General features: G+C 45.3%; 1 protein-coding gene and 1 non-coding gene across 2 annotated transcripts; one reads left to right on the top strand and one right to left on the bottom strand.

Moving 5' to 3' along the window:
- Window positions 1-5,874: 5,874 nt before the first annotated feature.
- Window positions 5,875-5,960, top strand: TRNAY-GUA (transfer RNA tyrosine (anticodon GUA)). Its single transcript is given in 2 exon segments — window positions 5,875-5,911; window positions 5,925-5,960. It is a non-coding gene; the product is annotated as a tRNA-Tyr (tRNA).
- Window positions 5,961-5,970: 10 nt separating this feature from the next.
- LOC123065692 (dynein light chain LC6, flagellar outer arm) lies at window positions 5,971-6,841 on the bottom strand. The gene is made up of 2 exons (XM_044488929.1): window positions 6,575-6,841; window positions 5,971-6,456 (listed from the first exon to the last, which is right to left on the bottom strand). The coding sequence occupies exons 1-2, from the start codon at window positions 6,710-6,712 to the stop codon at window positions 6,295-6,297; spliced, it is 300 nt and encodes a 99-aa protein (XP_044344864.1). The 5' UTR covers window positions 6,713-6,841; the 3' UTR covers window positions 5,971-6,294.
- Between the last annotated feature and the right edge of the window lie 10,786 nt (window positions 6,842-17,627).

Here is a 17,627-nt window from a genome sequence, read left to right as displayed (position 1 = left end):
CCGGGCGTAGCCACACTCGATTCAGCTAAAGTGAGAGAGACAGACACCCGCCAGCCACCTTTAAGCACGAGTGCTCGTAACGGTGAAACCAGTCTCGCGTAAGCGTACGCGTAATGTCGGTCCGGGCCGCTTCATCTCACAATACCGCCGAACCAAAGTATGACATGCTGGTAAGCAGTATGACTTGTATCGCCCACAACTCACTTGTGTTCTACTCGTGCATATGACATCTACGCATAAAACCTGGCTCGGATGCCACTGTTGGGGAACGTAGTAATTTCAAAAAATTCCTACGTACACGCAAGATCATGGTGATGGCATAGCAATGAGAGGGGAGAGTGTTGTCCACGTACCCTCGTAGACCGTAAGCGGAAGCGTTATGACAACGCGGTTGATGTAGTCGTACGTCTTCACGATCCGACCGATCCAAGTACCGAACGTACGGCACCTCCGAGTTCAGCACACGTTCAGCTCGATGACGATCCCCGGGCTCCGATCCAGCAAAGCTTCGGGGATGAGTTCCGTCAGCACGACGGCGTGGTGACGATGATGATGCTCTACCGGCGCAGGGCTTCGCCTAATCTCCGCGATGATATGACCGAGGTGGAATATGGTGGAGGGGGGCACCGCACACGGCTAAGGAACGATCCGTAGATCAACTTGTGTGTTCTAGGGTGCCCCCCTGCCCCCGTATATAAAGGAGCAAGGGGGGAGGCCGGCCGGCCCCTTGGGGCGCGCCAAGGAGGAGGAGTCCTCCTCCTAGTAGGAGTAGGACTCCCCCTTTCCTACTCCTACTAGGAGGGGGAAAGGAAGGGGGAGAGGGGGAAGGAAAGAGGGGGGCGCCGCCCCCCCCTCCTAGTCCAATTCGGACCAGAGGGAGAGGGGGCGCGCGGCCCACCCTGGCCGCCCCTCTCTCTTCCACCAAGGCCCATGTGGCCCATTAACTCTCCCGGGGGGGGGGTTCCGGTAACCCTCCGGCACTCCGGTTTTCTCCGAAATCACCCGGAACACTTCCGGTGTCCGAATATAGTCGTCCAATATATCAATCTTTATGTCTCGACCATTTCGAGACTCCTCGTCATGTCCGTGATCACATCCGGGACTCCGAACAAACTTCGGTACATCAAAACTTATAAACTCATAATAAAACTGTCATCGTAACGTTAAGCGTGCGGACCCTACGGGTTCGAGAACTATGTAGACATGACCTAGAACTATTCTCGGTCAATAACCAATAGCGGAACCTGGATGCCCATATTGGTTCCTACATATTCTACGAAGATCTTTATCGGTCAAACCGCATAACAACATACGTTGTTCCCTTTGTCATCGGTATGTTACTTGCCCGAGATTTGATCGTCGGTATCCAATACCTAGTTCAATCTCGTTACCGGCAAGTCTCTTTACTCGTTACGTAATGCATCATCCCGTAACCAACTCATTGGTCACATTGCTTGCAAGGCTTATAGTGATGTGCATTACCGAGAGGGCCCAGAGATACCTCTCCGACAATCGGAGTGACAAAACCTAATCTCGAAATACGCCAACTCAACATGTACCTTCGGAGACACCTGTAGTACTCCTTTATAATCACCCAGTTACGTTGTGACGTTTGGTAGTACCCAAAGTGTTCCTCCGGTAAACGGGAGTTGCATAATCTCATAGTTACAGGAACATGTATAAGTCATGAAGAAAGCAATAGCAATATACTAAACGATCAAGTGCTAGGCTAACGGAATGGGTCATGTCAATCACATCATTCTCCTAATGATGTGATCCCATTAATCAAATGACAACACATGTCTATGGTTAGGAAACATAACCATCTTTGATTAATGAGCTAGACAAGTAGAGGCATACTAGTGACTATATGTTTGTCTATGTATTCACACATGTATCATGTTTCCGGTTAATACAATTCTAGCATGAATAATAAACATTTATCATGATATGAGGAAATAAATAATAACTTTATTATTGCCTCTAGGGCATATTTCCTTCAGTCTCCCACTTGCACTAGAGTCAATAATCTAGATTACATAGTAATGATTCTAACACCCATGGAGTCTTGGTGCTGATCATGATTTGCTCGTGAGAGAGGCTTAGTCAAAGGGTCTGCAACATTCAGATCCGTATGTATCTTGCAAATTCCTATGTCTCCCACTTGGACTTGGTCCCGGATGGAATTGAAGCGTCTCTTGATGTGCTTGGTCCTCTTGTGAAATCTGGATTCCTTTGCCAAAGCAATTGCACCAATATTGTCACAGAAGATCTTCATTGGTCCCGATGCACTAGGTATGACACCTAGATCAGAAATGAACTCCTTCATCTAGACTCCTTCATTTGCTGCTTCCGAAGCAGCTATGTACTCAGCTTCACATGAAGATCCCGCCATGACGCTTTGTTTAGAACTGCACCAACTTACAGCACCACCGTTTAATAAAAACACGTATCCGGTTTGCGATTTAGAATCGTCCGAATCAGTGTCAAAGCTTGCATCGACGTAACCATTTACGACTAGCTCTTTGTCACCTCCATATACGAGAAACATATCCTTGGTCCTTTTCAGGTATTTCAGGATGTTCTTGACCGCTGTCCAGTGATCCACTCCTGGATTACTTTGGTACCTCCCTGCCAAACTTATTGCTAAGCATACGTCAGGTCTGGTACATAACATTGCATACATGATAGAGCCTATGGCTAAAGCATAATGAATATCTTTCATTTTCTCTCTATCTTCTGCTGTGGTTGGGCATTGAGTTTGACTCAACTTCACACCTTGAAGCACGGGCAAGAACCCTTTCTTTGCCTGATCCATTTTGAACTTTTTCAAAATTTTATCAAGGTATGTGCGTTGTGAAAGTCCTATTAAGCGTCTTGCTCTATCTCTATAGATCTTGATGCCCAATATGTAAGCAGCTTCACCTAGATCTTTCATTGAAAAACTTTATTCAAGTATCCCTTTATGCTATCCAGAAATTCTATATCATTTCCAATTAATAATATGTCATCTACATATAATATCAGAAATGCTACAGAGCTCCCACTCACTTTCTTGTAAATACAGGCTTCTCCAAAAGTCTGTATAAAACCATATGCCAACTCCGAGATGCTTATACAGACTATTGGAGAAGCCTGTATTTACAAGAAAGTGAGTGGGAGCTCTGTAGCATTTCTAATATTATATGTGGATGACATATTGTTGATTGGAAATGATATAGAATTTCTGGATAGTATAAAAGGATACTTGAACAAGAGTTTTTCTATGAAAGACCTCGGTGAAGTTGCTGATATATTAGGCATCAAGATCTATAAAGATAGATCAAGATGCTTAATTGGACTTTCACAAAGCACATACCTTGATAAAGTTTTGAAGAAGTTCAAAATGGATCAAGCAAAGAAAGGGTGCTTGCCTGTGTTACAAGGTGTGAAGTTGAGTCAGACTCAATGCCCGACCACTATAGAAGATAGAGAGAAAATGAAAGGTGTTCCCTATGCTTCAGCCATAGGCTCTATCATGTATGCAATGTTGTGTTCCAGACCTGATGTGTGCCTTGCTATCAGTTTAGCAGGGAGGTGCCAAAGTAATCCAGGAGTGGATCACTAGACAGCGGTCAAGAACATCCTGAAATACCTAAAAAGGCCTAAGGATATGTTTCTCATTTATGGAGGTGACAAAGAACTCGTCGTAAATAGTTATGTCGATGCAAGCTTTGACACTGATCCAGATGACTCTAAGTCTCAAACCAGATACTTGTTTATATTGAACGGTGGAGCTATCAGTTGGTGCAGTTCTAAGAAAAGCATCGTGGCAGGATCTACGTGTGAAGCACAGTACATAGCTGCTTCGGAAGCAGCAAATGAAGGAGTCTGGATGAAGGAGTTCATATCCGATCTAGGTGTCATACCTAGTGCATTGGGTCCAATGAAAATCTTTTGTGACAATACTGGTGCAATTTCTTTGGCAAAGGAATCCAGATTTCACAAGAGAACCAAGCACATAAAAAGACGCTTCAATTCCATCCGTGATCAAGTCAAGGAGGGAGACATAGATATTTGCAAGATACATACGGATCTGAATATTGCAGACCCATTGACTAAGCCTCTCTCACAAGCAAAACATGATCAACACCAAGGCTCCATGGGTGTTAGAATCATTACTGTGTAATCTAGATTATTGACTCTAGTGCAAGTGGGAGACTGAAGGAAATATGCCCTAGAGGCAATAATAAAGTTGTTATTTATATTTCATTATATCATGATAAATGTTTATTATTCATGCTAGATCTGTATTAACTGGAAAATTAGTACATGTGTGAATACATAGACAAACAGAGTGTCACTAGTATGCCTCTACTTGACTAGCTCGTTGAATCAAAGATGGTTAAGTTTCCTAGCCATAGACATGAGTTGCCATTTGATTAACGGGATCACATCATTAGAGAATGATGTGACTGACTTGACCCATTCCATTAGCTTAGAATTTGATTGTTTAGTATGTTGCTATTGCTTTCTTTGTGACTTATACATATTCCTATGACTATGAGATTATGCAACTCCCGAATACCGGAGGAACACTTTGTGTGCTACCAAACGTCACAACGTAACTGAGTGATTATAAATGTGCTCTACATGTGTCTTCGATGCTACTTGTTGAGTTGGCATAGATCAAGATTAGGATTTGTCACTCCGATTGTCGGAGAGGTATCTCTGGGCCCTCTCGGTAATGCACATCACTATAATCCTTGCAAGCAATGTGAATAATGAGTTAGTTGCGGGATGATGCATTACGGAACGAGTAAAGAGACTTGCCAGTAACGAGATTGAACTAGGTATTGAGATACCGACGATCGAATCTCGGGCAAGTAACGTATCGATGACAAAGGGAACAACGTATGTTGTTATGCGATTTAACCGATAAAGATCTTCATAGAATATGTGGGCGCCAATATGAACATCCAGGTTCCGCTATTGGTTATTGACCAGAGACATCACTATAATCCTTTGCAAATATATTTGGTCATTCAGCGGAAGGTTACTTATTGTCATATGATTAGCATTTGGCAAGATGATTAGTATTTGAGCATTTGGTGAAAGGTTACTTTTTGCTGTATGATTAGCATTTGACAAGGTGATTAGTTTTCTATTAAGGTTCTTTATTACTTCTTGCCAAGAAAGCTAGCTTTGACGGAAAATACACTGGCACATGGATTAATAGCCTTTCGCTAAACAAAAAGCTACTAATCATAGTTTTTTGTAAAGGAAATCACGTAGTTATTTGGCAATTAAACTTTAGCAGAGACGAACATTTATGGCTACGGTTGGATGACGGCCTTCCGCATCCATCAGACTGGTCCCGTCCTGTCTGCGGACGAACGCGGGAGAAAATTTGCGGGTCGCCGTTGAAGATGCCCTAAGCATAGTACATGAGCATCTCGTCGTCTACAGGCCGGTTCCCGAAATTCCAAACAATTTCACTCTGTGTCCCCAGAAGAGGAAGAAGGTTTTGGGTACCAAAGTAGAGAGGATTTTTTTTTTTTGCGGGAAGAGAGGAAACAAAGTTGAACTTTGCCTTTTCTAGAATTGTATCTCAACCTAGGTATGTCCTTGCCTATGTGGTTGTTCCAATCAGTGTCACGGTTTGTTATGATAGTAGGTCCTTATTGAATTGCCTTTGTGTTAGGTACTCGTTTAGCCTCTTCATCAACACCCTCCCATCGAATAAAAGAGTTTTTTGAAGCAGTAAATTTTTCGAGCATAAAACAAGTTTAACCAATTGAACTCAGTTGGTGTTCATGTTAATGTGAAGTTTGACTCGATGGATATCACCAACACAAAACTGGTGTTGCCGTTAATAAGATGTTAATATGTAACCCGACCTTAGCTCAGTTGGTAGAGCGGAGGACTGTAGTATTTACAGATAAATCCTTAGGTCACTGGTTCGAATCCGGTAGGTCGGAGACAAAAAAATTTATCATTGATGATTTTTTTTGTTTATTCTTCCAGCCAGAAAGGATTAGTCACTTACAGGCGAGTTACACTAGGAGCATCTTTCGACCAAAAAATACTGAAACAATTTATCTGTATTCGTCTGAATCAAGGCGGAACATCATATTTGAAGATCAATTCCACCATTCAACGCATTCAGAGTTTTAGACCACACTCGCGAATTGCGATGCAAAAGCTTACATCTTATCCATATTGGCGCATTTCATGGAACTGTTTCACACTACTAGCCGCCGCCCCGTAATCAAGTAGTAGTCCAGCAGGCCGTGAAAATATGCGCGGAGCGGATCAGCACGGCAGCGGTTGCTCATCCGCCATGCCTTTGAAGACGAGGAACCGGAGCGACTCGAGCTTGAAGTATATGAAGCTCCCCTTGCTGTGCGTGAAGTAGCAGCCGAAGCTGCAGCCGACCACGCACTGCCACCCCGGGCCATGGATCGTGTCGAACTCCTGCAGTGCAGCCGTCCAAATCAGATCCAATCATTCGGCAGCACTTGCACTGTCCTAGCTTGTTACTTGCAGATTCAGCAGCTTATAGATTTGGGGGCGGGATTGGCATGTTTCTCACCTTCTTGATGTGCGCCGCGATGCTCCGGCAGTCGAGGACGTCGAAGCGGTCGAGCGCCCTGGACGCCGCCGACGTAGCCTGCAGCTGCATCTTGGCCGGCATGTCGGTGTCCTCCACCGTCGCCTTCCCTTCCAGCATCCCGCTCGCTCCTTCCCTCCTCTGCTAGAAGCTCTGCTCGCAGTCGCACGCGCCGCACTGTATGATTGGCTCGGGACAGGTCTGGCTGGGTAGAGGAGATGATGATGGATGGAGCAGCTCCGGGCACCGCTTTGCCCCTTTTGTAGGCGGATGCTCGGATAGCTACGGAGTTCACGCTCGGGCGTCCACGTCAACGTGACGTGCTAACGAGAGCTCGAAAGAAAACAACTTGACATGCTAACGACCACCTCCAGCCAGCGGCGAGTTCCCTTCCCGGATAGATAGAGCACCTGAGGCACAGCCGCTCCGGCCTCCGGCTGGCTTTGAAAATGGAGATGCTGCTGTTGCCTGCTGAGTTCGTTCTTTTCTCCTTTCGATTGAATTTAAAATGGTTGGCGTTCTGGCTGGGCTGGGCGCCTGTCCTGAGTAGTTCTGCTGGCTCGATCGATATTTTTGTTGGAAGATATCCACCAGATGGGTTAATTAGCACTCCACGTAAGCTGGAGGCTGAAAAGTCTCCGACCTGATCGGATCTCCGAGTGTATGTATATAGAGAGTATAAGTGCGGTCACCAGCCGCGTTTTTACTACTTTCATTATTACGTATTATTAAGGCATGTGTGGGTTACAGTGAACTTTGCTGTTCAATCCATCCTCGTGGTCCAGTCATTCATGTATTCTTGGACCGGAACAAGCAGAAACGGATGGGATAAGCGAAAGCGAGCAGCTCCATGTGAAAGGGAAGAGCTCTTGCTAATTTGATCCGGAGATAATATATTTTTTCTGGAGCTATGGCCCTGTTGGAATAGTCTATGTTAATAATCGGAGATGCGGCAGGTCTCCTGCGGTCCAGCCGTGGTGTACCGGCAGTACATGTGTCAAAAAGGTGGTACTAGAATTTAAATATGTCTAGATACATCTATTTTTTTGATAAATATTTTTGGACGGTGTGAGTATAATATAAGAGTGACTAATGTCAAAAACGTTTTTATATTATGAAACGGAGGGAGTAATATTGAGCGTCAGTTCGTTATGCCGAGGATTCTGCATAATCCATAGAATCTGCCATTAAATTCTTTGCTAAGATTGCAATTTAAGATTGTGGATTAAGTTATATTGCTGAAATGTCTCTATCGCCCTTAGACATAAATTGTTTTGATGAATGTTAACACTTTGTTGTTTCGAAGTGTTTTTGTTCAAATATGAGCACGAAAGTGATTTATGAATATCATCAAGTGTTAAATATTACAATTATAATGCTTTTAAAGTTTTGCTCATTACAAATAGGGTTGAACTACAAAAATGAACAGTACTAAAGATTGCTGAAAAAAATATAACAGCAAAAATTGTACCATTGACAATACCGCCATCTATCCAAAAACACCAACCATTGATAGTAGCAAAAAATTGTGCAAATCATGGTACACAAACAGCTTGTCCATCTAACAAATCCATCGACGGTATGGTAGTGCATGGTTCTTCCAATTTTGATGAAAGAATCCAAGCAATAAACAAAGTTTATTGTGAAGTCTTTGAGATAGTTTGTCCTCCTCCCATGGTTCGACACGCCCAAGTGCTTAGGGCAACTCCAATGCGGATCACCAAATCACCTCAAAATGGTCGGACCGAACAGTCTGAACATTTTTCGCCATCCAACGGCGGTCAACAAAGTTGTTCAGACCGGTCTGGACGATCGAAATCCGTCCAGCTGGAACCAAATGACGCGGGGGGGGGGGGGGGGGGGTATGGTTCAGACGTCTGCCACGTCAGACTCCGATAACGCAGATCCATGCGGAAAAACCTCCCGGGCCGCATTCATGCCGGTCAGAGCGGACATGACTGGACATGACGACTTCCTACCGGCGTCCGCTTGCTGGACATTCACGATGGGGAACAAGCATGAAAATAAAAAAAAATCCTACGAACACCCAAGATCAATCTAGGAGATGCATACCTACGAGAGGGGAGTGAGTCTACATACCCTTGTAGATCGAAAGCATTAATGATCTAGAGATCGTGGTTGGCGTAGTCGTACTCGCGTCGTGATCCAATCCGATCCAAGCACCGCATGTGCGTCACCTCCGAGTTTAGCACATGTACGGCTCGATGACGTCTCCTCCTCCTTGATCTAGCAAGCGAGGGAGAAGAAGTAGATTAGATCTGGTCTAACACGATGGCGTGGTGGTGGTGATGGTGGCAGCGGAATTCCGGCAAGGCTACGCCAAGCGCTACAGGGACGAGAAGTGGAGGGAGAGGGAGAGGACAACCGCCGTGGTGAAGGGATGGGCTACCCCTTGCGCCTCCTCTCTATTTATATAGGGGGAGGGACGTGGCCAGCCCTTGCCCCTCCTCTAAGGGAGGGGGTGGCGGCCAAGGAGGGGAGAAGTGCCCTCCAAACCAAGTGGAGGTGAGGGTGCCATGGACTAAGGGGTCCTCGGGGTGCCGGCCTATCTCTCATAGGCCGGACTGGTGGGCCACTCTTGATTCATCGAAGGAAGGCCGGACTACAGGCGACTCCATGCTCTAGAAGGAAATCTCCGAAGACTTGGCATGTCATCCAAGTTTGGTTAGCGTAACCGACATGCTTATCCCCTGATGGTAACCGACCATATGTAACCCTACACTACTAGGAAAAAGGCTAGCAGCAGCGCGGGTTTTAGGTGTATCAGCAGCGCGGGGACCGGCGCTACTAATAAGGCGCTACAGCTAATAGTTAGTAGTAGCGTGGGAGAAACCCGCGCTACTACTAACTTTGTTAGTAGTAGCGTGTGCCACCCGCGCTACTGCTATTACAGACTCGCGCTACTACTAATGAAGTAGTAGTAGCGTGCCTACAATACCAGCGCTACTAGTATCCTAAATACTAGTAGGGAACTTTTTTCCCAACGCTACTAGTAGCAAATTAGGAATTAAAAAAATAAAAATAGATGCAGTATTCATGAATGGAGATCAGACACGTCCAGTGCAAAATAAATTTCACAAAACCATCTTAACACTTGCAATGTTCATGGATGCAACATTCAACATCTCAATTCGAAGAGATCACGAGGACACACACAACCATCATCAAAAGGTTGGTACCTTCCCTAACATTTCACCACCAACCTAACCAGACCACTTCTCTAGATGTATGTACAAAGCGTCGAGGTCCTCCACCTTGAGGAACTCCGGACGGTGGCGTCGTCCTCCACCTCGGTGACCTCCGGACGGTGGCGTCGAGGTCCTCCACCCCGGGGACCTCCTGCATCGCAATCACCTGGACGATAATCTCTATGACACGGTCGCAGGGCTTCACGGTGAAGTCTGCCTCCGAGTAGTTGAAAAGCACGACTCCCATCGGGCCACTGAAGACCTCGTCGATCACCCTGCACCCAGTCGAGAAAGTGAAAACTTGTTAGTTCGCGCCCTCGTGCAGATCTAGTAGGGTATTTTCTTCAATTATCTGTCTCTTTTAGTCTATTATGAATCTTCAAAATGAAAAAACACCTACTAAATGCATACCCTAGCTGTACGTGTTCATGCTATCTTCTTGTTTTGGTGCATTCAAGAAATACTAGTGTATTTGAGCTATATATGCTTGAAATATTTGACAGTTAACATCTGTTCAAAATTTATCATTTCATGGATAGGGAAATCGCCAACAAAGGACATCCCAAAATTGATTCCCACTGCTCTTCAAAACAGCGCCGGGGTCAACGTTGACTCTCCAGAGAGCACCATTTTAAATCGGGCAGAATAAATGTACACATGGAGTGATCTAAACGCTCTTATATTAGTTTACAGATGGAGTAGTATATAAGGATGCCCATCATCTTGTTTTAAAAAAATGTACTAGCTACCAATAATGAACTATTCATGTTGAACAATTTAAATTCGAACAATTGTGAATAATGATTCAGCTTACACATCCTATAAACAAAATGGTCAACTCCATGATGTATCCATCAACTACCGAAATTTTAACATGGAAACCTTCCATAATATATAGACGGGAAAGAGATAGCAAAATGGATCATGCTTGAGATAGAGATTCTTACTGCAAATCTTAACAGAAGACATGACCTGCCAACACCTAAGTCTCCAATAAGCAATAGCTTGAAGAGGTAATCACTGCATGGTTAAATAAGAGAATGTTAGTCTCCAGCAAACACGGTGCACAGAGAATAAAACAAGTAGTGTTTCAAGATGATAAAAAAGGGCAGCGCGCTGCACATAGCTCCTGCTTGCGTAGGGTTCGCGGAAGGGTCCGGCCACTTCCAAAGATGATAATAAGATACAATAACTATGTCCAGGCTTGGAAGATTGAAAATAAATTAAAAGAGAAATGTATTCAAGATAACAACACACAACAATTAGATGGAATAATATTGTCAGGCTTAGACAAGTAAGCAGCGACAGATGAAGGGACATTTTGCTATTTAATACTCAGCCAAAATGCCAGTTTTGCTAAGCTAATAGATCCCTATGTACTAGTGTGTGATTACTGTGATAGAATGTAAAAATAGTTCCCCTTGCAGCATTAAGACTAGTACTATCACAACAACCAGCGCCCATTGATTCCTGCGATGAGAACCGTCTTTGAACAAAAGATCGCACATTTGATGATCTGATACGAGCAAGTACTACAGTACTAAAGATCACGCATCTCAGAAGTTTATAATGATATTACGCTTATGGTGCCTAAATTATTCTCCATATGCCATAGCAGCAGCAACAAACATGATTAAGTCAGTGCTGTAAAACAATTACACATGGTGCTAAGTAAGATACCCCAGCTCCAAACATCTAAAATAGTCATTTCTTCTGTTTGGCACCTAGCAACATAGCTAATGGCTACATTTAGTTTGTCTTCCGCAGGTTTCCACACGCATCCATATTTTCTCAAGCCAAGTATGCATGTATGTTGGTTAATTAATTGTGTTGTTGCAGTAATCAAGCAGAGTAAACAAACACCTCACTTGACAACCAAGCAAGCAGTAAACCAATCAATTGTATGGTATGGATGGGGAACGCCTAATGATTTGATTAACATAACAACCACCATATATAGCTCCAACTAGTGAATCTGCTCGTGCTCAAGTCTGAATCAGAAAGGGAGAAAGCAAAAAACGTTTTTTTAAATCAGGCTAGAACCAGACCCGAGCAAGCAGAGAGATGGAGGAGAAGGAGGCTGCTCTCCTCTGCCAGAGCTTCCTTTGGCATCGGCGTCGTCCCGTTCCTTAGCGCTGTTCATCCTACATCAGTCACCTACAGAGAAGAGACGAGAGGAGAGATGGGGGTCAGAGAGAGACGGAGAAGTAGAAGAGAAGGGGAGGAGGGATTCGTACCATAGCACCGTCGTCGAGGTCTTGGAGGGTCACCATGGCCGGGCTTTGTGTCATAGTGACTTCAACACTTGGCTTTATAAAAAATTAGCCAGAAGAAGACAGCGTATAATGATATAATATAATATATTTTTAACCATGTAGTAAGCTAAAATTACTTAAGCATGATAGTATTAGTTAGATGTTTGATTAAAAAATTATTTATCATTGGGGTATCTCGTCTGGTCTACTGCATTAGCATAAATCGGACATGTCTATAGGCCAATTTAGTGCATAAAAATTGCTCATAAATCAATCGAGTGCATAGATTCAGAGGTGTACTTGAGTTCTGTAGAGTTGAGTTCTCCCTATCCTTCTGAATTTCAATCTGAACTAAACAGCCGCACACTTCGTTGCCATGGTCGGCACCACAACAGCAGTCCTATAAATAATATATACATAAGATTACTCAGAAATTAACGCTTGCTGTTAGAATCTGCTCCTCCGTCTTCCTACCCTTCAGCAGGATAGCCTCAATCGCACATGATATACTCATATATGTCACTGGAACAAAGATGCAAAGAATATTATTAAGTGCTAAAAACAGGTTGACCAAGTAAGGTTCAGAATTGGATCAGGTAAGAAGTTAGGCATATCTAAACAAAGAACGTGGCATATTCTGATGCGAAGATGACACTTTGTTCCTATAAAAAAAGGTGATAACCTCAATACGACGTCTTCATAAATTCGGAGGAAAATCACAGATCAATATTAACCTATACCGCATGTAAATATATAGTTCACAAATCAACGTCTTGCTGTTTGCACATTATGTCACCGCATCAATCGCCCATGAAAAAACTTCAATGGGACAAAGATGCAAACAGTATGGTGAAGTGCTAAAAGCATGGTTGACCAAGTAATGGTCATGAATTGAAATAGGTAGTTAGGTGCAGAGAATTAGGCCAAAAAGAAATCTGATATCCTTGTAATGATGTGTTCTAAAAATTCAGAGGGAAAGCCATAATGGAAACATGCAGACCATCATTTAATATGTCTGTGATGCATAATTTAGAATCAAAAGCCTTGTCTTCTCTTTACACATTGAGCACAGCAGTTCCAAGGAGCTTGCTACAATATAGAGATTCTCGGAACTATATTATGCTCGTTGGAACTACATTATATAAATGACATACATAGGAATAGATCCAAATAGTGGACAAATTTAATCAAAGTTCATAAAACAGAACATACAAAGAAAATATAGGAAGAGACGTGAGGTTCTGAGAGGAGTAAGAGGTGAGTGACCATGGTCGGGTTGGATGAATTCGTCAGTGTTTGACTCGACTAACTGAACCGAACTGAATTCAGTTTGATTATGTAAAAGGATTGTTACCGATTTACATATACGTGCAGATGTCCTTCAGTTAGTGATACTTCTGAATATGCTGATACTACTACTGTACATACTTCATTCCTTTCAATTGTGTACAAAAAAATTATCTAGTGATACAGGTTGACTTGCATAGAGTAAAATCAGTATGTTTCAACAACACTCAAATTAGATGGATTTAGATTCCAGTTTCTTATCAAATTGGATGGCCATGATTTCTGAAAAATTGATACTAAATCCATGGATGACTGCAGTTTATATCCAACTAGGAATTCATGGACATGTGAAAAATTAGATTGAAAAGAGTAATAAGATAGAAGTGATCTATCAACCTGCGGTCATGCAGTCATGCACGAGAAGTGATTCAATTGAAATTAGATTGAAAAACTGATACATAGCCTGGGTATTAACAATCAGGGCTGGAATCGGTGAGGAGGCGGCGAGCGAGCGGACCTTGAGCTCGGCTGAGGGAGTCCTGGATTAGGGGGTGTCCGAATGGCCGGACTATGACCTTTGGCCGGACTCCCGGACTATGAAGATACAAGATTGAAGACTTCGTCCCGTGTCCGGATAGGGACTTTCCTTGGCGTGGAAGGCAAGCTTGGTGATACGATATGAAGATCTCCTCCCATTGTAACCGACTCTGTGTAACCCTAGCCCTCTCCGGTGTCTATATAAACCGGAGGGTTTTAGTCCGTAGGACAGACAACAATCATACCATAGGCTAGATTCTAGGGTTTAGCCTCTCTGATCTCGTGGTAGATCAACTCTTGTAATACCCATATCATCAATATCAATCAAGCAGGAGTAGGGTTTTACCTCCACCGAGAGGGCCCGAACCTGGGTAAAAACATCGTGTCCCTTGTCTCCTGTTACCATCCGCCTAGACGCACAGTTCGGGACCCCCTACCCGAGATCCGCTGGTTTTGACACGGACATTGGTGTTTTCATTGAGAGTTCCTCTGTGTCGTCACCTTTAGGCCCGATGGCATCTTCGATCGTCAACCACGACGCGGTGCAGGGTGAGACTTTTCTCCCCGGACAGATCTTCATATTCGGCGGCTTCGCACTGTGGGCCAACTCGCTTGGCCATCTGGAGCAGATCAGAAGCCACGCCCCTGGCCATCAGGTCAGGTTTGGAAGCTTAAACTACACAGCCGACATCCGCGGGGACTTGATCTTCGACGGATTCGAGCCACGGCCGAGCGTGCCGCACTGTCTCGATGGGCATGATCTAGCTCTGCCGCCGGACAGCGCCCAGAGTGCCGCTCGGGTGTTCGCTCCGACCATTAGCTCGGAGCCGACTGCGCTAGTCGGGGACGGACGGTTGGACGCCGCCCCGGGAGCCACAATCTCTACGGCGATAGAGCCGAATACCATCCTAGTCCTTTGCAAGGCCCGTGACTCCGAGGTGCCGGACTCCGTTCCGGACTCCGAATATTCCGCACCCCTTTCGATCGAACCCGATTGGGCTCCGATCATGGAGTTCACCACCGCGGACATCTTTTAGCACTCGCCCTTTGGCGATATCCTGGATTCACTAAAGTCTCTCTCTTTGTCAGGAGAGCCCTGGCCGGACTATGGTCAGCAGGGTTGGGATACGGACGATGAGGAAATTCGAAACCCACCCACCACGCACTTTGTAGCCACTGTCGACGATCTAACCGACATGCTCGACTACGACTCCAAAGACATCGACGGCATGGACGCCGATGGAGGAGACGACCAAGAACCAGCACCTATAGGGCACTGGAAAGCCACCTCATCATATGATGTATACATGGTGGACACACCTAAGAGAAATGATAACGAGGATCAAAAGGGCGCAACCAGGGATTGCTCCCTCGACAAACAATCAAAGCGGCGACGTATGCGCCATGCCAAGCCCCAACTCGACAAAGACCCAGCCATAGAGCAGGGCGAATCAACGGAAGACGAACATGCCATCGAGCAACCGTCCAAACAGGGCGGACAATCCAAACAACCAATCTCCGGGAAGGATAATAGTCCGGACGACCTCACGCCGGACGAATCGCTGGAACATCAGAACCTCCACCAAAGGCTCGTTGCAACTGCACGTAGCCTGAAAAAGCAGAAGCGGAGGCTCAAAACAGCGGAAGATGCACTCAGAACCAGATGGGGCAAAGTACTCAATACCGCACACAAGTACGGCAACAGTCGTCACACAAAAAGCTATCCAAAGCGGAAACTACTACCGGAATTTGATGAAGAGGCCATAAAGCCCCCATAGTCAAAAAATAAGGAAGCCACCAGGTCGGATAGACGACCCCACGATCGGTCTCAAGCGACAAAGGGCGTCGCACTCAATTCGACGCGCAATCCACCTAAGGATTCACATCAAAAAACTAGCCCAACCAGATCCATATATGGGCCAAGAAAGCAAGCTCCAGCGAGCAATGCAATACAAAAAATATCCGAACATCACGGCACACCTACATACAGGGGCGCCGCACATCCCCTATGTTTTACCGATAAGGTGCTGGATTATGAATTTCCAGCGGGATTCAAGCCCGTGAACATAGAAGCATACGACGGAACAACAGACCCCGGAGTCTGGATCGAGGATTATATCCTCCACATACACATGGCCAGAGGAGATGACCCTCACGCCATAAAATACTTACCCCTTAAGCTCAAAGGGCCAGCCCGGCATTGGCTTAAAAGCCTTCCCGAAAACACCATAGGAAGTTGGGAAGTGCTCGAGGACGCTTTCCGGGCAAAATTTAAAGGGACCTACGTCCGACCTCCGGACGCAGATGATCTGAGTCATATAACTCAGCAGCCCGGAGAGTCAGCCTGGAAACTTTGGAACAGATTCCTTACTAAAAAGAATCAGATAGTCGACTGTCCGGACGCTGAGGCCCTAGCAGCTTTCAAACACAGCGTCCAAGACGAATGGCTCGCCAGAAACCTCGGCCAAGAAAAGCCAAGAACAATGGCTGCATTAACAAGCCTCATGACCCGCTTTTACGCTGGAGAGGATAGCTGGTTGGCAAGAAGGAGCACCAGCGACCCGAGTACATCCGAACTCAGAGATGGAAACGGAAAACCGTGTCGTAACAAAGAACAGCGCCAGATAAAGGATAATAGCCCGATGAGCACGGCAGTCAATGCCGGATTCAAAAGCTCTCGGCAAAATCAGAAAAAACTGCCACCCAAAGATGACAGGGATGAGCTGTCCAACCTCAACAAAATCCTGGACAAAATATGTCAAATCCACAGTACCCCCGGGAGACCTGCAAACCATACCCACAGAGATTGTTGGGTCTTCAAACAGTCCGGCAAACTCAACGCCGAACACAAGGGGCTCGACACACCAAGCAAGGATGACGACGCACCCCACAAGAAGAACACCGGAGAACAAAATAAGTTCCCACAGGAAGTCCAAACAGTAAATTCACTTCAGATGACAAAAGGGAAAAACAGAACGGCGCCCACGAAGACACGCGCCATGCGGCCCACCCCAGAGGGGCACCGCCACTGGTTGTTACAACCAATCACCTTTGATTATCAGGACTACTCCAGAGGGACCCGGAACGCAGGCTGGACTGCCTTGATCTTGAATCCGGTTATTGACGGACTACAATTTACAAGAGTCCTTATGGATGGCGGCAGTGACTTAAACCTGTTATATCAAGACACAATCCGCAAGCTCGGGGTGAACCCAGCTTTAATCCGCCATGGCAACACTTCCTTTCATGGAGTCACGCCGGGCCCAGATACCCAGAGTATGGGTTCCCTTTCATTAGAAGTTAAGTTCGGCTCACCCGACAACTTCTGAAGCGAAAAGCTAACCTTCCACATCGCCCCATTCGTAAGTCGCTATCAAGTGCTACTGGGACGCGAAGCTTTCGCCCGCTTTAACGCAATACCGCATTATGCATCCCTTACACTTAAAATGCCCGGCCCACGAGGCATCATCTCATTACAGGAGAATATCAATTGACCCCCAAAGTACGGGTCATGGTGCGGCAACCTGGACAGCCGCACGCTAATTCAGCCCTACTATCCCGGACACGGCTCGACGAGTCCGGCGTCAACATACATGGGCTTAATAGCCGCATAACCCTGTACAAGGGACTCCGCGTATTCACCCCAGGAGACAATACGGCTCACTTCTTGCCCCAACTATATTTTGTTTATTCTAATATAGATTTCTCGCATGTTTATTTTTTGTTTACTAAAGTTCCTCTTTCTCG

This window comes from Triticum aestivum, chromosome 3B (genome assembly GCF_018294505.1).
Source record: "Triticum aestivum cultivar Chinese Spring chromosome 3B, IWGSC CS RefSeq v2.1, whole genome shotgun sequence".
Taxonomy (NCBI): domain Eukaryota; kingdom Viridiplantae; phylum Streptophyta; class Magnoliopsida; order Poales; family Poaceae; genus Triticum; species Triticum aestivum.
Note: the sequence above shows the minus strand (reverse complement) of the source record. Positions and strands in the feature narration are given on the sequence as shown.

Excerpts from the sequence above, each read along its gene's own strand:
- LOC123065692 (XM_044488929.1), bottom strand. The coding sequence starts at position 6,712 with ATGCTGGAAGGGAAGGCGACGGTGGAGGACACCGACATGCCGGCCAAG. Across the intron at positions 6,457-6,574 it reads TCGCGGCGCACATCAAGAAG|GAGTTCGACACGATCCATGG; the intron begins GTGAGAAACATG and ends GCTGCACTGCAG.